The sequence below is a fragment of the Myotis myotis genome, unplaced genomic scaffold (assembly GCF_014108235.1).
Source record: "Myotis myotis isolate mMyoMyo1 unplaced genomic scaffold, mMyoMyo1.p scaffold_m19_p_3, whole genome shotgun sequence".
NCBI lineage: Eukaryota > Metazoa > Chordata > Mammalia > Chiroptera > Vespertilionidae > Myotis > Myotis myotis.
In genome coordinates, this window is record NW_023416335.1 from 200317107 (window position 1) to 200343052 (window position 25946).

The 25946-nt window shown below is 48.5% G+C and overlaps 2 protein-coding genes across 3 annotated transcripts in view; one reads left to right on the forward strand and one right to left on the reverse strand.

Annotated features, from left to right (window-relative positions):
- STAB2 (stabilin 2) overlaps positions 1 to 1307 on the forward strand; it is a 125977-nt gene extending 124670 nt beyond the window's left edge. Inside the window, exon 69 of the mRNA XM_036301187.1 lies at positions 801 to 1307. Coding sequence (XP_036157080.1) covers positions 801 to 851 — 51 coding nt within the window. The 3' untranslated portion in view covers positions 852 to 1307. The remainder of the gene's footprint in view (positions 1 to 800) is intronic.
- A 2318-nt stretch (positions 1308 to 3625) lies between these two features.
- Positions 3626 to 25946, reverse strand: part of NT5DC3 (5'-nucleotidase domain containing 3) — a 49552-nt gene continuing 27231 nt past the window's right edge. The window contains exons 5-14 of one of the 2 annotated variants that reach the window (XM_036298628.1): positions 24384 to 24474; positions 23312 to 23449; positions 21059 to 21119; positions 20534 to 20636; positions 20298 to 20399; positions 19453 to 19534; positions 18175 to 18261; positions 15075 to 15215; positions 12242 to 12306; positions 6676 to 7067 (exon numbers count right to left, since the gene is read on the reverse strand). In XM_036298628.1, coding sequence (XP_036154521.1) covers positions 6815 to 7067; positions 12242 to 12306; positions 15075 to 15215; positions 18175 to 18261; positions 19453 to 19534; positions 20298 to 20399; positions 20534 to 20636; positions 21059 to 21119; positions 23312 to 23449; positions 24384 to 24474 — 1123 coding nt within the window. In that variant the 3' untranslated portion in view covers positions 6676 to 6814. Of the gene's footprint in view, positions 7068 to 12241; positions 12307 to 15074; positions 15216 to 18174; positions 18262 to 19452; positions 19535 to 20297; positions 20400 to 20533; positions 20637 to 21058; positions 21120 to 23311; positions 23450 to 24383; positions 24475 to 25946 lie in introns of both variants that reach the window. The other variant, XM_036298627.1, reaches the window with a different exon arrangement.

The window sequence follows — 25946 nt, forward strand, 5'->3', positions numbered from 1 at the left end:
ATTTATATTAGTTCACACAAACACTCCATCCATGCTTTTGTTCCGGCCCTCCAGTCCAGTTTAAGAACCCATTGTGGCCCTCGAGTCAAAAAGTTTGCCCACCCCTGTCTTATACCCTATAGACCAGCGGTTCTCAACCTGTGGGTCACGACCCCTTTGGCGGTGGAACGACCCTTTCACAGGGGTCGCCTAAGACCATCCTGAATATCAGATATTTACATTATCATTCATAACAGTAGCAACATTACAGTTATGAAGTAGCAACGAAAATAATTTTATGGTTAGGTCACAACATGAGGAACTGTATTTAAAGGGCCAGAAGGTTGAGAACCACTCCTGTAGACATAGAAACAGTACACTTGGGAAGAATTGTCGAGACAGAGGTCTGGGCTGGGTAGTGAATGGTGAAGAAGTTAAGTGGGGAGATAAGGTCAGTTTAACTGGGTTTGTCTGTACACGTTTCGTGGCCCCAAATTCCTCATCTCTGCTGGTGAGTGTCTTCCTTCCTCCTGCTACATGGAGGGACCTTCACCTGGGGGTTCTGACCTGTTTCAGGGGAGGTGGGAAGGGGGAGGAGGTCAGAGTGACCTTCCTGCTTCTGCCGTTTTTTCTGTGGGATTTCTTATTCCTTCAGCTTAAGATATGTAATATGCCAATATGTCACATTTTGGGGTAGTGTGTCCTGAACCCCATCTAGACCTCAGACAAGCGGCCAAAAGACACACTCAAGCTGGAAAGTTCGATAAGCGGCAGGTGCTGGGCTCTCTCCACGCGCTCACAGACCAACTCTTCTTTTCCAGGACTCTGAGGACCAGCTGCTGGAGGGCAGTGACCCCCTGGGGGCGCTGTGAGGGCCAGACCCACTGCAGCCAGCGAGCCCCACAGCCACCTGGGCCCCCAGCCTCCTCACGAAGGCTGCAAACTGTGAATCCTTGGCCCCAGAGGTCCTTGAACATGTGGAATTATGTCTGAAGCACCCAAGTCGTACCTCATCTCCTTGGTTCATCTGGGGGGTTCTTTTGTTTCTGTGGGTGAGGAATGATGTGAACTCTACCCATCAACTCAGGGGACTTCCCCCACCTCTGACCTTTGGCTGTCCTTCCTGTGTGTCACCTTTAGTCCTTAGATGGCACTTACTACATCCTACCCAACTCGACAGTAACTGTGACCTCCTCTTATTTTCCTACTAGATTGTAAGCTCCCACAGGCAGAGACTCGCCTCGTTCGTCTTGTATCTGAGCACTTAGCACAGTGTCTGGAACATGAAAGGGGCTCAATAAATGTTTATGGAACAGAAATAAAGTCAGTGGAACAATCTAGTGTTCTGAGAACCAAAAATACTGTTCGCCACAGAAGGGGTCAAGCTTTGAAGGTAAAATCCACTTATTAGACCTAACCAGGGCCTTTTCAGTAGCCAACATCTGCCTAGAATTATTTCTCAATTCTGTTTTGTGTGTGTGTATATGTTAAGAAGACATGATAACCACAATGAGATATCACTTCCCAATCACTAGGATGGCTATACCCCAAGAGACTGATAATAGCAAGTGCTGGCGAGGATGTGGAGAGATTGGAACCCTCATACATTGCTGCTGGGATTGCAAAAGCATGCAGCCACGGTGGACAAGTTTGGCAGATCCTTAAAAAGTTCAACACCGAGTTACCATAAGAACCAGAAACTTCACCCCAGGCATATACTATACCAAGAGAGATGAAAACATGTCCACACAAAAACGTACGTGTGCATGTTCACAGAGCATTATTCATAATAGCCCAAAAATAGAAGCAACCCAAATGCCCATCAAACTGTGGTATCTCCATATAATGACATGTCATTCCACCCTACAAGGGGCCTACGCACTGAAGCAGGCAACAGCACGGATGGACCCTAGACACATGCTGAGTGAAAGAAGGCAGACGCAAAGGGCCACAGAGTGTAAGATGCCTCAGGGAGGGAACTGTCTGTGGGAGAAAAGAATTCCAGGTGGGTTTGCCTGCTGCCCACCTACAGCTAAGTTCACACCAATTTTTGCTCTGAAAACAAGCACGCGTGCTTTGCTGGGCGTGATGGGATGTGGGTGGTGAGAAATGAACCCTAAATCTCTCACCCTCCCCTCTCACAAGGATATTCTTATTTGGTTATATTAGAACTAGGAGCCCAGTGCACGAATGCATGCACCTTGAAAGGAACTGTGGGCCACGAGGCTGCGATGGGCACAGGGGCAGGTCTCGGCCCATCCTCCACACCCCAGCCCAGCCCCTCCCGCCACGGCCCTGGTCCCTTCTCTGCCTGCAGCCCCGCTCCCCCTGCTGCTGCAGCTCCCATGCAATGACAGTGCCGACCCCACTCACACCCACTGATGGCGCAGAGCGATTAGGGCCGGTGCCAGTAGCGGGCGCGAGCAGGACTGGTGCTGTCAGCAGGTGCAAGCAGCAGCTCTGGCGCCAGCAGTGGATGCGAGTGGCAGCTTTGACACCGGCACTGGGTGTGAGTGGGTCTGTCGCCAGCAGTGGGTGCGAGAGGCAGCTGTAGGCCCGATCGCCCCTCAGGATCAGGGGGAGGTGAAGCCCTGAGGGGCAATCAGGGCTGGTAGCACCCGCTGATGCTACCAGCCACTAACTTAAGCACACAAAAACCGACGACTTGCAATAAACTGGATGATACAATTCTTTTTATTTGGCAATAAATTCAGTATCTGGTAACATAAAATCAACATTCAGAATAAATAGCAAATACACATTCAGAATAAATAGTAGGTGAACCTAGTTTGCATTTACTGTGCCTGCTATCGTACAGGCACAATTAGTCATTCTACTACATGATTAGAAAACAGTTTCCGACGTCAGGTGCAAGCCACAGAGCTGGGAAAGTGCAGAGGGCTGCTGCGGGCGGGCTCCCCGGAAGCAGACGGAGATTCACGTGCAGGGAGTTTACAGGGTGTGCTCTGGGGTCCACGCCTGGGGAGGGGAGGGAGGTGAAGGAAGGGAGCTGCTCAGAGGGGTGTGACCTCGCCCATCTGAGACAGGGCTTCTCAGCAGGGCCGACAGCTGCTGAACACCCAGGGGTGGGGGGACTCGGTCCTGAAGGGTTACGTGTGAAGCCATGCCATCCCCCAAGACGAGCACAGTCACAAAGCACTACGAGAAGAGGTACACTGAACTAGTGCTCGTGCCCGACCGGCAGCTCAGTTACACACCACGAGGCCGAGTGCTGGGAACACGGCATGTCACCACTGGCCACAGAAGTAAATATGCCCTCGCCAGCTCCTAGGGGAACGGGGCGCACGTCCCTGCTGCCTGTTCCACTGCCGGGCTGTTCGTCTGCACGCTTTCTGAGTTAGAGCAGGGCTTGGGAACTACGGCCAAGGCAGCCTGCAGCTGATTTTATAAACCACGTTGTAATAGGACAGAGCTGTGTCCATTCCTGGAGTAATGGCAACAGAAAATGGCCCGCAAAGCTGACCCCGCATTAACGAATCTTCACTCCCTTTCCTTCCCTTTACCCACTAGGGCAGTGGTTCTCAACCTTGGCTGCACATTAGAATCACCTGCGAATCTTTTTAAAATCCTGATTCCTGGGCCTCATCCTCCGGAAATTCCGTTTCTTTGTTACTAATGTTGTGGCCCCACCCCATAACAAAGAAACGGAATTTCCGGAGGATGAGGCCCAGGAATCAGGATTTTAAAAAGATTCCCAGGTGATTCTAATGTGCAGCCAAGGTTGAGAACCACTGTACTAGGGTGTTAGAGGTTAGCTGGCCTTGGAGCTAGGCTCCCAAATGCTAAGGAAAATAAAAGAGAAAAGAAGGAAATCGGTACACAGGGAAACTGATAAGAGGGCAAAACACAGGCTCCCCAGTAGGTGAATAGGGCAATCAAGGGCCGCTGCCTCTGGCCACAGTCTCAGAGCATTCTAGACGAGGGCCCCCCAGTGGGTCTTTGGCAGCAAATGAGCACTGGGCACAGTGGAGCTCAATGCGATACTGAGCACAGCTCTCGACTGTCAAGGGCCTTTGGGGAGGAAGAGAGAGGAAAAGCCATTTAGTTCATCCAAAGCTAAATTAGTAGGAGGAAAGATTACTTTCCATTTCTCCTCCGCAATAACGAAGAGGGCCGATGCAGTCAAAGCAACTAGTAATTTACTCAGAGACAGCCCAAGTCAGTAACAGGTGGTTTATGTTCCGCGGCACTAATGGCCACAGCAGGAGATGAAGCTGAAGAGCATGAGAGAGAGAGAGAGAGAGAGAGAGAGAGAGAGAGAGAGAGAGAGAGAGAGAGAGAGACTATGTTAGGAGGAAAGTGGGAGCTCTGAGCCAAACTCCTAAAATACTTTAAAAGCTAGGTTTCCTTATAGAAGCAACTCTGGAAAAGCAACTGTGCAGGTCCCCGCCAGGGCGACCTGCTGCGGGTTCCATGCGCCCGCGTTCCGCTGGCATGGGCTGCCCCTGGACTATGACTTTTGTGCACATCATTCTTAGAAAATCAGTCTAACCCATGCTGCACGTGAGAATATTGTTTAAAGGTACAAGCTAATTTTATTGTTTGCTTTCCAAATTGCTACTTTTGAAGGGTGGAAAGCAGACTCACTTCCCTTGGACCAACAGGCTTTCACCAGTGTGAGCCCCAGAGAACAAAATGGAAAGGACAGAATGCCCCGTGCAGTGTGCCCAGGCCCAGCTGCGTCATGACAACGGCTGAGCGCAGACCAGGAGGCTGCCCCGGTCCTTCACGTGGCGACGGCTGCCCTACCCCTGCTGCTGGCCTGGGAGCGCACGGGTCTGCCAGGCACATGCTCGGGGGCCCTGCTGAGACAAATGCCAGGCCTCCGCCACGTGGCAGATCTCAGCACGGCCATGTTTGATGCCCCACAGACCGAAACCTTAATTGGTAATAAATTGTGACACTCATAATTCATACCCAGAAAATGTGTGTCTCCCCTGAGGCTTGGCTCACCCAACCTACACATCCACGAAAGCAGGATTTAAAACAAGTCTACTTCATTCTTGAGTAAACAAACACCCTGTGACTGGCACTAGGAGACATCCAATGAACACCTGATTGGATAAACACTAAGAGATTTTTAAAAACAGTAATAACTACTTCCTCACGCGGCTTCCCCGAAGTGAAGCCGAAAGCACCAGCGTGCCCTTCGAGGCCCCCACACGAGCAGCTCCGGGCCTCCACCTGCACCCCCAAATGCCAGCACCTCTGATGCTAACAGCACCTGGGAGCTAACAAACAGTAAACAAAAGGCCTACCCCACCCCCAAAAGAAACGGACCACTGTGTTTATGATAAAATTTAACCAGAAAAAAGGGGCCGTAACTGACGGGCCTCCTGGTTCTACAGGGTCACCATCACTATCAAAAATACACGGAAATGCCCAGGAAAATCGCACTGTCACAAGCAGCATTGCCAAGCATACTCGAGCTCCTTCACTCCCTGCACTCTGGCAGGGAGCTGTGGCATGCCAAGCCACTCACTGCCGTAAAAATGCTCAGTTAGCAACACTCTCCGCAAGCCCCTCCCTGCACCTGCCAGGCATCAGGTTTAAAACGTATGTCACGTGCATTGTCCTTAGAAAGACGTGAGAAATACTCAGTTACCTAAGTCATTTCCAACCCCCTTTCTCTTAGTTTCAATGCCCTTTACGCTCTCCCACCTTAAATACAGGCACCTAAAGAACCCCCCCCAAGTCCCACACACACACATACACACACACACACACACACACACACGCACACACGCACACGCGTGCAGCAGGAAAGGGAGAGAGCTAAAGGGAGCAGAGGGTGGAGCCAGCCAGGCGGTGAGGCTACTGCTCCCACTTCCCCGATAATCCGGGGGGAGGCAGCCTGTCTGTTGCCTCCAGGAAGGGATGGCTTCTGATAATGCCTACATTTTAGCCACACAACCCAGGGAGGGGAACGGCATTTCACTGCAAGGACTTTGTTTTTTTTTGTTTTGTTTTTCTGTCCTCCAATGAGCACATCAAACCAACAGTCGGGTGGCATTTTCAGGGGACCCACCCCCAAGCATTGGCTCTGAGCGCTTGTTGCTCACAGCCTTATCCCACAGGCTGTTCTGCCAGCTGGACATGTGACCAGGCGCCCTCTCTCCTTCTCTGGGGAAAGGAGCGAGCCCCCCCATCACCTGTGGCGCCCGTCCTTCCCCAGGATGGGGTGGGGCACAGGAAGCGAGACTGAGGACCATCCAGGGCGAAGGACTTGGACCTTCCCTTGCTCTTTCTCTTTTCTTCCCACTGATGCACTGGAACGCCAAAGCCCTGGGACCAAACGGCTGGGGGGTCCCGCTGTTTGGGGGTCATCTCCGCCGCTTACTGCATGTTATGCTGCTACAGAGCTCACTGCACCGTCCGCTTGCTGGGAGCAGTGTCGCTGCACACCACGGCGCCCTTCGTTCCCGATGCACCGTGAATGCTCCCTGTTTTCCATGGAGGAGGCAGGAGTTTCTGCTGCTGGAATACGGAGGTGGCATCAGGAAGTGGCATCAGGAAGTCTTCCCAGGCCCAGGAAAGCCGACACCAGTAGCAGCACCTCGGTCAACAAGAGGACTGATCAGTTCCCCATGAAGCCTGCCACTCAGCCCGAGGAGAGCAGGAAGGCGGGACCGGTACGCGCTGGCTTCCATCTCAACCACCTGGGGAGTATCCTCCAGAAGGTCCGAAATAAATATCAAGAGGCGATTCTGTGTCTTTTCCAAAAGCAACACTCCTATCCACACAAGGCCAGCCCCGTGGTGTCCCCCGGGTCGGGGCCGGGGCAGTTTCTGGCCTTGTCCACAGGAGGGCACGGCTACTTGGCCTGGGCCGCCTGCAGGAGGGGCAGCCTGCAGGTGGGGGGCCCGTCCGCCCAGGCGGGAAGCTCGTGCTGCAGCGGAGTCCTCCTGGGGTAGAACGTGTGGCTGACGTCGTAGTTCAGCAGGCAGCTCAGGGACGCCATGTAGATGTCGGCAAACCGCGACAGACGCCTCAGGAAGTAGGTGGGGTTCTGGTCTGTGCGGAACAAGCTTCCAAAGTGGGCGTTGAAGAAACTTTTGTTCATTTCTCTGAAGGAGCAAGAAAAGAGGGGAGCGGCGGACAATGATTCAGATAAGTTTCAAGTTATTGAAACCAAAACAGTTTCATAGGGCTCATCTGGGAGGAAAACCGTCTGTCCACCCATCCACCCAAATGATGATCACACCTCCCCCTGGGACCCCCCCGGGAGTACTGTTTGAGGCTCCAGTGTTCATGTGTCTGCCCCTCCACACCTACACACCACACTCTCAGACAGAAGGAGAAAAGCAGGAACTGCTTCTAAAACTACACAGAGAGATGTGAATGTTCCAGTCTCCAAAACTCCCTCATCTACAGAATGGGATCAAGACCCCCCCTTTTTACAAGTTTACAGCAAAAACTGAGTAAGGTAAGAAAAATAGCTCTATCTGGTTTGGCTCAGTGGATAGTGCAGCCGTGGGCAAACTACGGCCCGCGGGCCGGATTCGGCCCGTTTGAAATAAATAAAACTAAAAAAAAAAAAGACCGTACCCTTTTATGCAATGATGTTTACTTTGAATTTATATTATTTCACACAAACACTCCATCCATGCTTTTGTTCCGGCCCTCCGGTCCAGTTTAAGAACCCATTGTGGCCCTCGACTCAAAAAGTTTGCCCACCCCTGGGACAGAGCGTCAGCCTGTGGACCGAAGGGTCCCGGGTTCGATCCCAGTCAAGGACACATACCTTGGTTACAGGCTTCTCCCAGCCCAGGCCCTGGTCAGGGCTCGTGCAGGAGGCAACCAATCAATGTGTTTCTCTCACATCGATGTTTCTCTCTGTCTTTCCCTCTCTCTTCCACTCTCCCTTAAAAAAAAAAAAATCAATGGAAAAATGTCCTCGGGTGAGGATTGAAAAAGAAAAGCGTACTGTAAACTCAAGTACTTTTGATTCTTGGGAAATGAAGAATTTTTGTGTAGTGATGCAAGTCAGTCTCCACCATCCCTTGCTCAGCTCCAAACACCTCACTGCCTCCTGGAAGCCTAGCCCCGTGGTCGGCAAACTGCAGCTCGCGAGCCACATGCGGCTCTTTGGCCCCTTGAGTGTGGCTCTTCCTAAGCCTTAGGAGGACCCTAATTAAGTTAATAACAATGTACCTACCTATATAGTTTAAGTTTAAAAAATTTGGCTCTCGGGAGAAACTAAGATGGCGGCATAGATAAACACCGGGAAATTGCTGCTTCCCACAACAATCGATAAATGCATCAAGAACACAAGGTGGACACCATCCAGAACTACAGGAGGGCTGGCTGAGTGTAAATTCTACAACTAGAAGGAAAGAAAAGCACACTGCGAGCGGGAGGAGCTGCGGAGGTGGCGTGCAGACGTACGGGGGCTCGCGCGCGCGGAAAGGGCCTGGCACCTGAGGACAAGGCTGTCTTTTTGAATCCGGAGGGAGACACAAGCTCCCGACGGCTCTGAAATCCGGTTCCGGGAAGTCTCTGGGGACCCAGGACTCACACGGGGAGAAACTGGACTGTCTGGCAGCGGACGAGCTTGAGAGCGGCTTTCCCTCAGAGGTGCTTGCAGCCATTGCCGGGACACTGGGACTCGCGACTCCTTAGGGCGGGGCTGAGGCTCCGCCATAGCTGCTTTCTCCGCCCTTTGATTTCTTGAGACCCCGCCCCACCCAGGCTTCAGCAGAGGCTTTTGCATATGAATGCCCCGGCCATTTGCAACCTGTAATTACCTAACCGCAGCCGGGCCAGATAGACCCAGAGCTTCCAAGAGAAGGCCCAAGGCCCCACAGCGGCTTGCATTGCTACACAGCTGAGCATCATCAGGGCACTTTCAAACTCCAAAAAAAAGGAAGGGGAATCTGCAGTTCTCTTCGTAGTTCCTGCTGTGTAACCTCAGGCAGAGGCTAAATTAGCACCTCCTTAGATCCAAGAGCCACTGTACCCAGTGGTCAGAGGGGAACCTTCCAGATCACAACTCCTCAGATCCATAAGGGACACACTCTGGGTGCAGTCTCAGTGAGCACCAAAGCCCCACTGAAGCAAGTCTTGCCCCAGAAGGGTGTCTCCAGCACAGAAGTTCTCCCACTGCAGACACAGCTGATTCTCGCTGCCAATTGCCCTGGAGGTCAATTCCTCCCAGTGATCCTACAACAACCAAGGCATAGCTACAACAAGACTGTGCACAAAGCCCACGAGGGGGTGCACCAAGAGTGTCCACCTCAGGTAACTGGGGAGGCTGAGCCACTGGGCCCTACAGGACACCTAGCACACAAAGCCACTCTATCAACACAGGGAAGCAGCCAAAATGCGGAGACAAAGAAACAGGTCACAAATGGCAGAAAGGGAGGAAAGCAAACGACTGGATATAGAGTTCAAGGCCACGTTTATAAGGTTTTTCAAGAATTTTATGGAAACTGCCGATAAATTTAATGAGTCCCTCAATAAGTATAGTGAGACCATGGAGGACATGAAAAAGGACCAACTAGAAATTAAGCATACACTGACTGAAATAAAGAATAATCTACGGAGATCCAACAGCAGACAAGAGGATCCCAAAAATCAAGTCAAAGATTTGAAATACAAAGAAACAAAAAATACCCAACTGAAAAAGAAAAAAGAAAAGAGATTCCAAAAATATGAAGATAGTGTAAGGAGCCTCTGGGACAATTTCAAGCGTACCAACATCAGAATTATAGGGGTACCAGAAGAAGAGAGAGGGCAAGATATTGAAAACCTTTTTGAAGAAATAATGACAGAAAACTTCCCCCACCTGGTGAAAGAAATAGACTTCCAAGTCCAGGAAGCGCAGAGAACCCCAAACAAAAGGAATCCAAAGAGGACCACACCAAGACACATCATAATTAAAATGCCAAGAGCAAAAGACAAAGAGAGAATCTTAAAAGCAGCAAGAGAAAGACAGTCAGTTACCTACAAGGGAGTACCCATACAACTGTCAGCTGATTTCTCAACAGAAACCATGCAGGCCAGAAGGGAGTGGCAAGAAATATTCAAAGTGATGAATAGCATGAACCTGCAACCAAGATTACTTTATCCAGCAAAGCTATCATTCAGAATAGAAGGTCAGAGAAAGAGCTTCACGGATAAGAAAAAGCTAAAGGAGTTCATCACCACCAAACCAGCATTATATGAAATGCTGAAAGGTATTCTTTAAGAAGAGGAAGAAGAAAAAGGAACTCTTACCATTTGCCACAGCATGGATGGAACTGGAGAGCGGATAAATACCACATGATCTCACTCATTTGTGGAATATAATGAACAACATAAACTGATGAACAAGGACTGATCCAGAGACGGAGAGGCATTGATTGGACTGTGGGGCTTTGGAGGGAGGGTAGGGGAGGGTGGGGGTAAGGGGGAAAGATCAACCAAAGGACTTACATGCAGGCATATAGGCCTAACCAATGGACACGGACAACGGGGGGGGGGGGGGGGGTAGAGGGTAACGTGGGGACAAGGACACATATGTAATATCTTAATCAATAAAAATATATTTTAAAAAAAAAATTTGGCTCTCAAAAGAAATTTCAATAGTTGTACTGTTGATATTTGGCTCTGTTGACTAATGAGTTTGCTGACCACTGGCTAGGTGATAAGCATTTTGCAAGGTTGTTCGCCCCACCCCAGGCTCTAAGCCCCTGCAGGTGGACACATGTGCATGTGTGTGTAAGTCAACACCCATCACACGTCCGCAGAATAAGCACACTATCTGATGGCTGGGACCCCTGGACACAGAATATTCCAGCAAAATGGCTAAATACCATTCGACTGTTAATCAGTTGCAGAAACAGCAAAAATAATAATAATCATTTACACAACGGTGTGATAAAGGCCACTGGCTGGTCATAGCGGTCTGTCCTCAAATGGTGACAGAGGTTGATAACCAAAAAGCAGAAAATTAAAAGAACTCAACTAGGTCTATGGGTGGAGTGACATAAATATTTAAACGTTTACTTAAAATAATCTCAATGTGCCCTAGCCAGTTTGGCTCAGTGGAAAGAGCGTCGGCCTGCAGACTGAAGGGTCCCAGGCTCGATTCCCATCAAGGGCATATGCCTGGTTGCAGGCTCCAGGAGGGGGGCGTGCAGAGGGCAGCTGATCGATGATCCTCTCTCATCATTGATGTTTCTTTCTCTCTCTCTCCCTTTCCCTGCCTCTCTGAAATCAATAAAAATATATATCTGTTTTTAAAATCTTACTGAGATGTAAAGGTGTTAGAAACTCTAAATCAAAGCAAAAATCCCTGGCGGTTCCATTATCTAATAATCAGGTCCCTGCAGTGCAGGGGACGAGGGGCCCAGAATCAAATCACAGAACTTGCCCATCACCCTCTTGCCCAACATTTTCCCACCAAAGTTAGAGTGATAATTAAATTCGAATACGCCAAGACCTGAGAGGGATGAGTCAGTACAGTAAGGCCTCTGTAGCCCCGAGGGAGGGGCTCTGTCCCTTTCCGTGCCCAGACAGGGGGTGCTCCTTCCAGCCTTAGAGACAGCTGCGCCCAGGGCAGGGGCGGCTACGCACAAGAGCAGAAGTGATCCTGTAACCAGTATCCACACAGCACATCCTCTCAGGGAAGCAGAGCTGTCCAGGGGCCACTTGAATAACCACCCCCTTAAGACGCACACCCGCCCAACTTTTTGGGGAGCAGGCGGGCATTCACCGGTCAACACCACCACACTGAGTGCGGGCACATTCCTGAAACAGCCGTGGTTACGGATGAGTACCAGGGCTGGACGGGCCCCAGGAATTCACTGTGGTGCAGGGCCCGCCTCCAACACTGTCCCGGGAGCCACGCTGTGCGGCCAGCATCACTAACACGTGGGCCCCCGGCTGCCCAAATGGGAAAGCCAAGCAGGCGGGGGGAAGGCAGGCTCCTCCTCCCCTGGCCTTCACATTGGATGGGGCCTGGCAGGGAATGTGGAATCAAGATAGGCATGTCTGTTTAGGTGAGAGCCGTAAGAGCACGTTTGTTTGGTTTTTAAAAAAGAAACAAACAAATGCAAGGGCAGGAGGTGTGCGGGAGGTCACTGCTGCCTCAGAGAGCCGTCACGCATCCCTCACTGACAGCAGAGGGGTGGGTGGTTCTGGCCACAGGCAGTCAGTCATGCCTGGGAGCTAAAAAGGGCATCTGGAAGTATGCCTAGGCCAGGGGTGTGCATGTCAGGGTGGCAGACGCCCTATGTTCAGGACGGGGTGCTCTTACCTCATCTCCTTCCTCTCCCTTTTCCACTCCTGCAAAACCAGCTGGGACTCGGCATCTCTGTGCACCTGCAGGACACAAGCCAATTACTGAGAATGTTCTGGATACAAATAAACTCAGTAGGTAATAAGAATTTTTAATGAGCAGCTTTCCTCGTGAACAAATTTTATTCAAATCTGAGAGATGGGCACTTGCATGAAATAATACATTTTCAGACTTCCCAGTTGCAACCCTCCCTTCTTTACCAAAATAGTTTTGAATGTCCAACAACAGAAACATGGTTTAACAAATGAAACTGGATATTATGAAGATATTAAACACGGCCTCTATTAAAGTAGATAATAAAGTATTGTTAAAGGTTATTAATGAACATGTGCATATGTAACTACATAAAGTCTATGTATATACTGTACATATGTGTATACTGTACATATGTGTAATGTATCCATTACACATATTGTTTTTTAATCCTTCCCCGAGGATATTTTTTCCATTGTTTTTTGTTTTGTTTTGTTTTGTTTTACTTTTTAGAGAAAGTGGAGGGGAAAAGGGGGAGAGAGAGTAACATCAATGTGAGACACATCAATTGGCTGCCTGCCACACGCACCCCAACCAGGGCCAGGGATCAGCCTGCAATCGAGGTACACGCTCTTGACTGGGAATTGAACCCATGACCCTTCAGTCTGCAGGCTGACGGTCTAAACACTAAGCCAAAACCAGCCAGGGCCATTACACATAGTATTACCTATAGGAATATATACTTACTACATACTATCTATCACATGATGTATATATTATGCATATACATCAACATAAAAATGGAAGGTAAGTGGAAAGAATAGGTACATCCACTAATTGGAAGCACCTGAAAATATGTGCATATATTAAGAAATTAACAACAAAAAATTTCTTTAATTTATGCAAGGGTAGTAGAATTATAATTTGTTTTACACTGTCTTCCTTAATATTGTATTATCTTTTAAAACGTTTAAGGGGAAAAAATGTTTCTGTAAAAGGCAAAAAGGTGTAGCACCTCAACCAGATGGAAAAGCAGAGAATTCTCTGGTTGGGCTGAAATAAGAGCAAAGGCACCAAGAACATGGCAACTGCCCACAACCTAACAATGGAATCTCACAAGTCTCTCTGAGAGGCTCCCGTGGCCGAACAGGAGGCTCAGCCAGAATCAGAGGCGCGTGTGACCGCAGGGGACAGGTGGCTCCCTGCCCTTCACAGTCACGGGGCAGCCTCAGGGCCCGGAGGAAAAGACCAAACAAACCATCTGCCTCTGACGTGAGAGCCAAGGCCCTTCTGTTTACCACGTCTGCCCAGCTCACCAGCTTGGCCAACAGGCACGCGCTCAGGGTCTCTGCCACTCAGATAAAACCCTGAGCTTGCAATTTGGGTTTCTTGCCCAACACCACTGACTACACCAGCAGGCAGCAGCTACACTGAATGACCATGGCCGTGTCACTGGAGACCGGATGGCTGGCCCGGCACTTCTGGGGGTGTTGATGGTTTTGTGAGCCTAGTTTAAATAGCTCTGACATTTCAATTAACAAATTACTCACTATAGAATTTAAACTCTACAATGTACGTGACTAGATCAAAAATCTGTAGAGTGTCACAAGTAATTTACTTAGACATATATATGTATATACACATGCATATATATATATACATATATGTATACATACACATGTACTCTTGTGCATATATACCCATATGTATACATACACATGCATATTACTGTATGACCCTAGCACAGACTTGAGGCTACATTAACCCAGAATCGATGCCTTTTGTTTTTAGAAAACCATCTCACAGACGAGCACGGGCAGGAAACAGAACGAGTCCTTGTCAGAGAAGAGTCGAGAACCAAGGGAGCCGGAGCACGAAGAAGAAAGACCAGGCAGTGCGGGCCCCGTGCTCTGCAGTGTGGGCACCCTGGAGTGTGGGCCTGGCCTGCCACCCCGCGCAGCTCTGCCTGAGCTCACACAGGCTGCCAGCTGGGCCAGGCAAGGCAGTTCCCTGGCCATTTCCAAAGCGGGCTGGCAGGCCGTGGGCAGAGGCTGCGGGTGCGTTAGCCAAGAGAGCGCATCCGTGCCCCTTATCCTGAAAGAGTCGGCCCTCACGCCGAGAGGGCTGAAGGCCTGGCCAGCGGAACCAAGCGAGAAAGCAAGGTGCCTCATGAGCTTGGAAAAGGGGTCACAGCTGCCACAGAGGGACATCCTCACAGGCCAGGAAATCACCACAAAAAAACAACAAAATTGAATATGTGACTTATGGGAAGAAAAACCCACCACTGCTCTCTAGTGAGCCAGCCAATTGTAGGTATTATCTTCAAAAGCAAGTGGAGACTGCACCCAGGGGCCCTGACTCTTGCTTGGAGACTTTCCAGGAAGCTGTGGTGCCTAGCCTAAGTGTTCATTCCACAGGACCCTTCATTTTACAGAAGGGGAAACTGAGGCCCAGACGGAGAAGACCACTGCAGGCTAATGGCAGAAGCAGGACTAGACCCAAACGAAGGCAGAGGCTCTCGAATCCCACCCCCACAGGACATCTCCCTAAGGGGCTGCGGTGGGAGTGAGGCCACTGGAATTCCAGACAGAGAAACGTAAACAAAAGCCTTTTTCTCCAAATGGCTTTGGGGGCGTTGAGAAAGGTCTCTTCAGGGAAATTGGCAAAACTCTTAGGGGCAAAATAACCCCCGTAATTATTCTGCAGGATGACTTATGCCTCATACTTTGTAACCACAATTAAATAGAGAATATCTAACACTGGCCAGTGCACTAACTTGAGGCTTACAGAAAAAGGAGGAGAGAAAAAAATCTCAAACCTGCATTCGCTCCAGTAACCCGGTCAGCGTCTGCAGCCAGGTCATGGTCTGGATGTACTGTTCTGTGTTCATGATTCTGAGCTCAGACCGTAACTCTGGGATGATGGCACCAGTCCTCCAGCCATGCTTCAGGGTCAAGTCCTGCTCACAAAGATCACAGAGAGTCAACATTAATCTCAATGGACTTTAAGTCATTGCATGACCTGTCCCAGACACAACAGGCACTCATTGAATTACTTTTTAATTGTAATGGTTAGTTATTAACCAAGACGAATTCAATGAATTACATGCCATTAAACCCAAGTTAGCCTAGGGCTTTGATCATTTCACCCCAAGTAAATTTGTTCGGGAAATAACTGCTGTAAGTCACAGCCCTTGCAGACACTCAGGTCTGGAATCATTATCCACGGCCTGTAAAACAACAATTAGGTCAGGGGCAGAAAGAGGATGGACCACGATACTATTCATCCACAGACGGCAGGGAACACCCACTGGGCGCCAGGCCTCGCGGGTCATGGGGAACCGTGGAATATCAGACTTGGAATGATCACACAACATACACACACATGATCACAGTTTTCATTCCAATATTATAACCCTATGAGCTGACAATAGGCCAAGCGACCTGATGTCAGTTATGTCCCAGAAAATCTAAGATACGCAATCACTGTACTAAAAGGTCATTCATTTTCTCATTTGGCAAATATTTATCAAGTCCTATTTGCCAGGCCCATTTCTACAAACTGAGGATAAAACAATAAACAAAAACCGACACATCCCTGCCCTCATGGGAAATACAAATGACAAATAAGTAAGTAAATGCACAAAGCCAAGTGGTCTTAACAAATTTTAAAAGGTTGAAATCGTAAAAAAAAAAAAAGCACCTTTTCTACTTAGAAGGAATGAAACTAGAACTCAACAGCAGAAGAAAGAACTGGAAAATTCACAACTATGTGGAAATTGAACAACACTCTTAATGGGTCAAAGAAGAGATCACAAGGGAGATTAGAAAATACCTCGAGGCAAATCAAAATGCAAACACAACATACCCAGACCTACCTACGGGTGCCGCAAAAGCCATGCTGAGGATGAGATCTAGAGCTATAAACACCGACATTAAAGAAGGCCTCAAATCACCTAACTTTGTACCTTAGGGAACTAGAAAAAGTAAACTAAAAGTTAGCAGAAGGAAAAAATAAAGATTAGATCAGAAATAGAAGACAAAACAAAAAAAATCAACAAAACCAAGAGTTGGTTCTTCAAAAAGATCAACAAAATTGACAAACCTTTAGCATAACTAAGAAAAAAGAGAGGAACTCAACTTAGTAAAATCAGAAATTTAAGTGGTGCCATTATTACCGATTCTACAGAAATAAACACGTTTAAAAAGAGTACTCTGAGCTTCTGTATGCCATCACCTTCTGGATAACCTAGATCCGTGGTCGGCAAACCACGGCTCGAGAGCCACATGCGGCTCTTTGGCCCCTTGAGTGTGGCTCTTCCACAAAATACGATTGAAACTTCGTGGCCCATGCGCAGAAGTCGGTATTTTGTGGAAGAGCCGGTATTTTGTAGAAGAGCCACACTCAAGGGGCCAAAGAGCCGCATGTGGCTGGCTAGCCGTGGTTTGCCGAGCCGCAGTTTGCGGACCACTGACCTAGATGAACGGACATTCCTAGAGACACACACCTGCGAAGACTGAATCACTAGGCAACGGGAAATCTGACAGACCTCTAACTAGTAAGGAGATTGGATTAGTAATCCAAACACTTCCAACCAAGCCAAGCCCAGAACCAGATGGCTTCCCTGGTGAATTCTACCAAACACTGAAAGAGGAGTTAGCATCAATCCCTCTCAAACTCTTCCCACAATCAAAGAGGAGGGGGTCCTTCCTAACTCACTCTGAGGTCAGCACTACCGATAGCAAATTCTAGTGTGGAAAGCTGGTTAAAACACAGATGGCCAGGCGCCCCCCCAGAGTTGCTAACTCTGTAGGTCTGGGGCGAGGCTGAGAATCTGCATTTCTTACAAGGTCCCAGTGGAGCTCATGCCACAAGACCACACCCAGACGTGTGTGTGTGTGTGTGTGTGTGTGTGTGTGTGTGTGTGTGAGATATATATATATATATATATATATATATAGAGAGAGAGAGAGAGAGAGAGAGAGAGAGACACCTCACAGGGCCACGTACCACATGACCTAAGGGCAGTGCACAGCATCTCATCAGGCCGAAGACCCCACCTAGCAAGAGGCAAACACCCACGGTGATGCCACGTCCCGTGGCTAGACATTCTGGGAGTGCCGACATCCTGACAGTGACACTTTATATTTCTAGTTTATGAAGCACTGTTATATACATTATCTTATTTCACACTTCTTACAAATGAGGACATCAGAGCTTGAGGGAAATGTTCAAGGTCACACAGCTAGTAAACAGTAGAACTGCGGTAAAAACTACGGTCTTCTAATCTGAGCCCATGGTTCCTTCCACTAGACCTCTACCCATAGACAGACGGGACGACAAAGGTGTGCACAGGAGTCACCTGGGGAGATTTCACTACACACAGGCGCTGGGACTGACCCGTCTAGCTCCAATGACATATTGTTCCAACTACAGGTTCAAGCATAATTCGAGGCCTGCAATCCCCTCTAGTCATTCCAATGGCATGAAAAGCCTCGTTTTCACTTAAGGGCTGTTTCTGGGAAAAGTGAGTTTTTAACGCATCCAAAGCGACAGGCTGGCAACGGGGCCCTGACTGATGCCTCAAGTCTTTATGCGGCAGTTGTGTGGTTCTGACACATTGATAAATTGAAAAGAAAAGAGCACTGGCATTTATTTCTTACCATTACTTAAATGGAAAGATTTTTCTGATTAAACTCTGAGTCAACTGCTAACTTCCATCATTTCTCCCCAAAAAATGTGTCTTTTTCATAACTGATCCATCCTGTTCTATAAAATATAAGGCATTAAAAATGTGACCTACTCCTCGCTTTATGAAAGCATAAAAATGGTCTTAACCAAAAGAGAAATTCCTTAGTAAGTGGGACTAACACGTCTGTCCCCCAATGAAGAAATAGAAAAAAAAAGGCTCCTCTCACCGCCAGGTCGCTGTATATATGGTCACCAAAATATAACACTTTGGATCCTCTCCATCCAGTAAGCTTCAAAAATTCATATAAATTGCCCTGCAATAAGGAAAATACAGATATTATCTCCTGTGACAGGTAGAAGCTCTTATATAACCCATGGCCCAAAATACCTTTTTTAAACTTCAAAAAAATTATTTTGCTTTTATAACTTATTTTAAATAACAAAATATAAAGACAAAAACATCTTAGTCTGAAACCTTTCAGGCCTTTCTTCTACGTCAGATGTACTTTTCAAAAAGGGTTCATATTGTATATGCCTCTTTGTGACAATCTGTTCACACTTAGCAGGCGATGGCTGTATTCCCAGGTAAAATATTAACCTGCCATGTAATTCCATTCCTGAGAAGTACCATAATCCATTTTACAAATTCCCTGTTATCATTTACTTTGTTATCTATTTTGTAAGTAATTTCATTCTTATAGTAGGGTTTTAGCTACATCTTAAATCATTCTCTTGGGCTAACTTCCTAGAAGTGGAATGGCTTTTCAAAGCTAAGTTTTCAAGGCCTACTACATATACTTAATGTCAAGGTTGTTCTAAACCAGCCGTGGGCAAACTACGGCCCGCGGGCCGGATCCGGCCCGTTCGGCTGTTCTATCCGGCCCGCAGAGCCGAAAGAGCGGAGGGTTCTCTTACTCTCCCCTCCGCTCCTTCACCAGCAGCAGTGTTAACATGTATTAGTTCACACAAACACTCCATCCATGCTTTTGTTCCGGCCCTCCGGTCCAGTTTAAGAACCCATTGTGGCCCTCGAGTCAAAAAGTTTGCCCACCCGTGTACCCACTAGGAACGTATCAATACATTAAAAAAAAACAACACAATAATAGCAAGTCAATCGTTTATTCAAATATTTGCAAGCCTTATGTAATATCAAAATATATTAAAACTGTAGATTAAGACACAGTTTGTCACGAAATAATTACTAATTTTCGCAAATAATGTGCCATGTGATTAAATCCTTTTATGGAGACATTTCCAAGCTTTGCTACCTATATCTTAATTGTTATTTACTATGAAAAGTAATGCTTTCCATTTTGTTTTAAGAAACTGTTCAATTCTGAGTTGATGTAGATACTGACTTAAGCTTAAATTCTGCCACTAAGTCATAAACAGTCCACAGGGCAGAGCACTGGGCACTGCCAGCCCCAAGTGAGCCTCGGTGAACTGTCATCATTACTGACCACGCGCAGCCAAGCAGCCAAAGGGATAAACTGGTCGTGAGGTACCTGCTTGTAAATCTGGCCCTTCTGCAACTTGTAGATTTTATCCCAGAGTAAGACACCTTTCTCATTCACCTTTCGGAAAGGTCTAAGAACAGAAACGGGAGTCGTTATGAGGGTGGTGGTTGTGCAGGCCGCCTGCTGTGTGAAACACCACATGGTTACCCACTGGGAACAGAAGGGGGCTGCCTGAACCTGAGAAATCCCTGAAAACAACTCCGGCATTCCCCCTCCCAGGGCAAGGTCTCCCAAACTGTGGCTCCACCCCCACCGCCCACACCCCATCCCTGGGTCCAAGGACTTATAGTAGAGAAAGAACCCCAGGGTCAGATATACAATGGCTCCCGTTTCCCAAGACTACTGGGGCAGAAAGACACTCTATAAGTCTTGGTAGAAATTTACTCCACCTGATGCAAAACCTGTGTTGCAGAGAGTTTTGCAAATTCCAACTGCAATTTTAAAGGTACCGTTTGCAGCTCAAAAGAGCTACCCACCAGGTGGTTTGTTGCCGCTGTTTTGTTATACTTCACAATGCATCTGCATCAAGAGATCTAACATACTCTGTCAGAGTAAGTTTGCATTTTTCATTGTTATCAATCAATTTCTGAAAGCCTGACCAAGAGGACTGAAGCAGCCCGAGTTGAACTGAGATCCATTTTGATTTGTGTAAGATGTCTGCTCTGCACAAATCTCACTCTCCTCACAAGCACTTGCTAGACGACTTTAAAATCAAAGGTGTTGACGGCAGATGCTTGTGATTTCCAACCGGATTTCACCAAGACACGCTCCATCGTAAGCATTCACAGCAGCAAATGAGGAAAACCTAGTCCCCTGGAGAGGCAGGCACTCACCTCCGCTTATCGTTAAAGAAGCTCGGCTTCTCGGCCTGCACGATGACCACGTCAAACAGGTCCCGCCAGTCCTTTCCAACGATATAGCTCATCCCTTTGTCCCTAAACAACACGCCGGCCAGGTTAGTCTAGCACTGAAGGGGTTAACTGTTTTTGCAACTTTTTCTTGCAAATTTCCACTGTGACATGCAATCCAAGAAGTGAGGCGGAAGCCAGCCAGGAAACTCAGGACTTACACAAAGCTGCTGGGGCTGTTGGTGATGAGGAACATCTTCTTGCCGTGATCAGCCAGTTTGGCCAGCACCGCGCGGGTCTGCTCAGCATAGCAGATGTACTTATCTAAGAGCGAGAGAAAAATGCACACACAGATTCAGCACGATGCCCGCTCAGTCTGCCAGTGCTTGCTGAATGGGGCCTGCGGGCCCGGCGCTGTCCAGGGCACATGGGGGAAGAGAAAGCGGTTTTACGGGAGCCTGGGTCAGGGTGGTCTATCAGTGTCCGGTGCATCAGTAGCCAAGACCCCCGCCTCCTCGGTCTAAGGGGAAAAACGAAGGGACTGCAGCTGCCAGCGCCTCTCCTTCTGAGTCAGGATTATGTCAAAGGGGAGGGAGACGGCTGAGAGGTGGGGATGCAGGGCCCTTGCCTGGCACTCAGAAAGGTGCTACAGTCTGCTCAGCACCTGCAGTGAAAGTATGATGCCTGCAGCGGGCCATGGGGAAGGGGCAGCCTGGACCGGCTTCGTGGCAATGCCAAACACGTACCAATGTCTGCTTCGACGGCTCGGTACATGATTCCTTTGATGTGCACATCTCGAATTGCATCCTGTCAAAAGATACGTTTTTAATCCGTGAGCACACTGGCCTGAGTAGCAATACAAGTGAAATGGCACTCTGTCATGAGGAGCCTGCAATCCAAGCACTAAATGAAATCTAAATCTTGGCCCATTTGTCAGAGGTGGCCCCTGTGGGGAAAACGTAAGTTTCCATGGTGACAGTGGCAGTTCTCCATGCAATCTGCAAGAGGGTCACTGGGAGCAGGTAATTTGTGTGGATAATTCTGAAAAAAAAAGCCTCACATGATAAAACATAATTTATATGCAGGATCGTGAACAAATGATTCCAGGCCATCCGGGCAAAGGGCATTATTGTTCTTTTCATCTCTGCACCCTCCCCTAGACCCCAACAGCAGGTTCAGTCATCTAGGAAAGAGGCAGAGACAACAAGAGAATGGACCTGCCTCTCTTCAGTGCTGCCAATGAGGGAGAACTGCCAGTGGGGATGCTGACTCCGGCAGAGATGTGGTCCAGCCCTTGGACACGAGGAGGAGGAAGCAGCTAACCCTTTGGCAGGCCCAGGAGTGTGGCAGCCTGATGCCTGGCAGGTGTCAGAGCACAGCCCCACTCTCCGGTGGCACCGAGAAGGTCCTCTACACAGGTGGCACCTGGAAACTTTCAGAGCCGGTGACAGGGGACTTGACTGTGGACAAACTGGGCCATAAGCCTTAGAAAATCACAGATTTCTGTCAAGCGTGAGCACTCTGGACTGTAAATTCAACCTCAATCCCCTTCCAGTACAGGCTTATTTCGACATCACATCGGCAGAAGGCAATGGCTAAGAGCAAGCCAGAACCAAACTTCCCGGCTTAAAATCTAGACTCTACTATTTACTAGCTGTGTGACCATGGGCAAGTTACTCAACCTCTCTGTGCCTCAATTTATCTATAAAATGAGGGTGATAATAACAGTTTCTACTTCAAGGCATTATTCTGAGGGTTTAGTTAGTTAATGTGCGTAAAGCACTAAGAAGAACAGTGCCCAGAACACAGAAAACTCGGCATATGTGTTCACTGTTGGTGGTTGTCACACTAATAGTAAAAACTGAACTTTTAAATAAACATCTCTCCTCACAAGTACAAGGGGTTATATAACTATAAGTGATTCTTAAAGATTCTTACAAATGAAGTATTTGTGTGCACGAAAAGGAAATTAGAAACTATTTCAGTTCACAGAACACCAAATTGATATTGAGAAACTATAATTCATCTTTTATCTGCCTAAAACCTAGGATTCAGGGCAGTCAAAATTTTAAATTAGTCATAAACATATAATAAAAAATACTGTAGGAATGAATATGGACCTTTTAAAATACATATATTTCAATAAATATGTATTATATACAAATTATCTATATTAATAAAAGCATAATATGCTAATTAGACCAGGCATCCTTCTGGACGACCTTCCAGACAAACCTGGGACTGCAAGGGAAGCCCAGGTCCCAGGTGCCAGAGGGAAGCCAGTGCCGGCAGCCAGGGGAAGGCAGGCCTACTCACGAATTTTGTGCATCGGGCCTCTAGTATTTCATATAAATATATTTCTATCACATGCTTAGAAATATATAAGAAAACCATATTAAATAACATAAACATTTTTAAGTACTGAAAAAGTTCAGTTTAAAGAATATTAAACATGTGACTATGAATGAAAGCATATAAGTACAGAGTTATATAAATGAGGTGTGTATATGCATAAAATATTTATGTTGATCTTTCTCCCCTTTCGAATAGATTTCCACAGCTGCTGCAGGGCCTCCAGGAGCCTGCATGGCACCTCCGTGTGCCAGAGACAATGGCGCCTCCTGTTGGCAGCTGCGTCCCTGGGTCACAGCCTAAGACTCAAATGCCGGTCTTTTTGTAGAGCCACCCAGCCGCTGGCCAGGCTCAGGGATGAGCCGGGTACAGCTAGACCACAGTCACCACTCACCCCTCTGGCCTCAGAAAGAATTAAGAAATCCAGGTAACAATATGAGCGCCCTCTTCTTTTAACAACAAATTTGACTGATTTCCAGTTCTCCTAACGAAACATCTTACAATTTTCAGGGACAAACCACAAATACAAGCGCTCCCAGGCAAAGGCTATGTCAGGCACCTAACCTACACAGGAGCCTCAGGATTCTGCTAGTTCCGTGGAAAAGCGCCAGGGGTGGGAACCCGGGACCTCCCCCCGCCCACACAACCTTGACGTCTTTGTACAGGTGGACAGGCTCATAGTCGATGTTGTTCTTCAGAAAGTATTCGTTCACGCAGGACAGCAGGCTCATCTCGGGCAGGGAGAAGATGTCCATGAACTGCTTCATGGTGTTCCCGTGGGAGCTCTGCGGGCAGGGAGCGCAGTGAGAATCCGAGGCCCACACCCAGCAGGGCCAGACTCGGTCTTTCCTGAGGGCGGGGGCGGGGGTGGGGGGCTGGTCAACCTGATCCCTCTCCACGAGAAAAGCAAAACTCTAACAATACAGACTTAAAAAGGCTCACCTTGTTCCTCTCAGCCAGGCGGAGCTGACATCTCGCTTTGAGCATAAGGGGCACATGCAAGGAAATTCCCCAAAGTCTAACCGCCCTCCCCTTTCACTCTCCTCTGTGCTGTGTCCAACTCCCAGCTCACAGTCCCATCGAGCTCCGAGGAGAGCAGGGAAGTTAAACCCTTGGAAAGGCAGAAAAGGCCACTTGACTTTCCTGAGTTTGAGCACCTCCCAAGCCTGTGTGTGAGCTTGAAAAAGAGCCTTTCTCTGAATGGCTGCCAACTTTTTTAAGTTTACCAGCTAGTGAGACATCTGCCATTGCACTTGGACAATGCAAGCAAGGCAACGCATCTAATAAGAAGCAAAAATGCGGGGGGCCAGGAGAACCACAAAAGTTAGAAAAACAGGTTTCCCTTCAGGCACAGGGTGACCTGCTGCCCTCAGTCTCAGGGGAGGCGACAGCCGCTGCACTGACAGCCCCCAAGGACTTCATCCAGAACGTGGGACACCTCGGGGGGTGGTGGCAAACGGGCAGGTACCAGGAAGGCGTAAGGAGCCTTCATCAGGTAAGGAGGAAAGGCCTGAGAAAGGAGAATCACGAAAGAACCTACGGAGCCTGTTCCATACTAATCTCTCAAACCTTGGGTCTCTCAAAACAATCCCAACGTTCCTCGTCAGTTCCCTATGAGCAGTCCCAGAGCCTAGGGATCCAAGCTCCTCCATGTCCCAGGCCATGTCTTCAGGAGGAAAAAGACAGGCTGCTTTACCTAAATACAGCCTTTCTCATTACCTTGCCATAAAAGTCGCTCATCTGTTCCAGAGGCACGTGGGATCCCTCGTACATTTCAATGACTTCTTCATCAGGGACCACACTGAGGCCTCTGGGGAAAGACAGGCAGCGCAGTTCAAGAGCTTGGCCAGCGAGAGCAAGGACTGTCACACCCCTAGCAAGTGCTGGGAATTTTCAAGCAAGGTGTGAGGCGTCACAAGGAGGCACGATGTGCCACTAGTAACTGCTGCCAATGACAGGCAAAGTGCTACTACGGTTACTCCTGCTGCCACACTACAGGTAAGAAGAGCAGAAAGATAAGAGCTCAGATCACATGGCACCTACTATACGCCAGATCTGAGTTCCACATAGTCCTTCACTTAGTTCTCTGCAATCCCAGGCGAAAGGCACTGTCATGCCTCCCTTTTGCCCCCAGAGGCAACTGAGGCACAGAGAGCTCACATACCTTCCCCCCGGTCAGTAAAGTAGGAAGAGGTGGGTCAGGACTGGGTCCAAGGGCTTTGTGGGTCTTCAACCTCTCCGCCACACTGCCTCCCTCAACAAGGTCCAAGGCTTTCTAATGCCTTCCTTTGAGGTGAGTTTTCCATTTTTTAAAAAATGTTTTTAATGCATCCGGGAGAGAAAGGCTGGCTCCGTCTCCATCATCCCTGTGCCCTCTGAGACTCCACCCTAAGGTCAGTGCCGAGATGGAAAAAGGCATGCACAAGGCTCAGGGGACTAAACCCCGTGACACAAGGCAGGCGCCCGGGCACCACCTCCAGGAGGGGTGACCCAACGCTACGTGACAGTGAAGGCGTTTCCGCATCGGGACATGCCAAGGTAACACCCGCCTGCCTCCGGAGCTGCGGGGGAATCTGCAAATGAATCCGGCTCCTCCGCTCGCCGGAAAAAATAAGTTCTGGAGTCAGAGCGGCTGGGTGTCAGCCCTGCCTCTGCCAGCGCCGCTGGGAGCAGATGCCTGCACCCAGGGCTCGGTGGTCTCAAGTTTCCTCACCTGGAATGTCCCACTCTAGAGAGTAACCGGGGGAAATGTCAGCTCCTCTACCCCCTTCTTCCAAGAGAAGGTGCTCGAGAAGCAGACACCATGAGGAGGGACCAGAGAAGGAGTGGTGGGAGCACCACACGGCGCTGCAGCAGGGGTAGTATGTGATTCAATAAGGATGTTAGTTACGGATACACACAGGTTGCTTAAAATGCCGAGTCACTTGGCCAATATTAAAATACATACAAAAATAATTTACGTTTGATATACTATTAAAGAAAGTTTAATTTCAGCGTCTTTCCTCCATTACCCACCCCCGAATGACTTCTAAAAATAGCCGAGTGGATTCATTAATAGTTTGCCTCCGATCTTGATTAACCTGTTACAAGTACTAGCTTTGAAAACAAAAGGGGCCATGGACTTCCGTTTATCTCCGCTCCAGAAATCAGATAAGACGCTGGTACGAAGCCAGATCACTCCAGACAGTGACCTTGGAAAACAGCGCTTGCTAAGGTAGCAGCAGTCAAGTGTGCACACCTGTACGGCTTGAACAATTGGAAAGAAAATACAGTGGGGCCTTG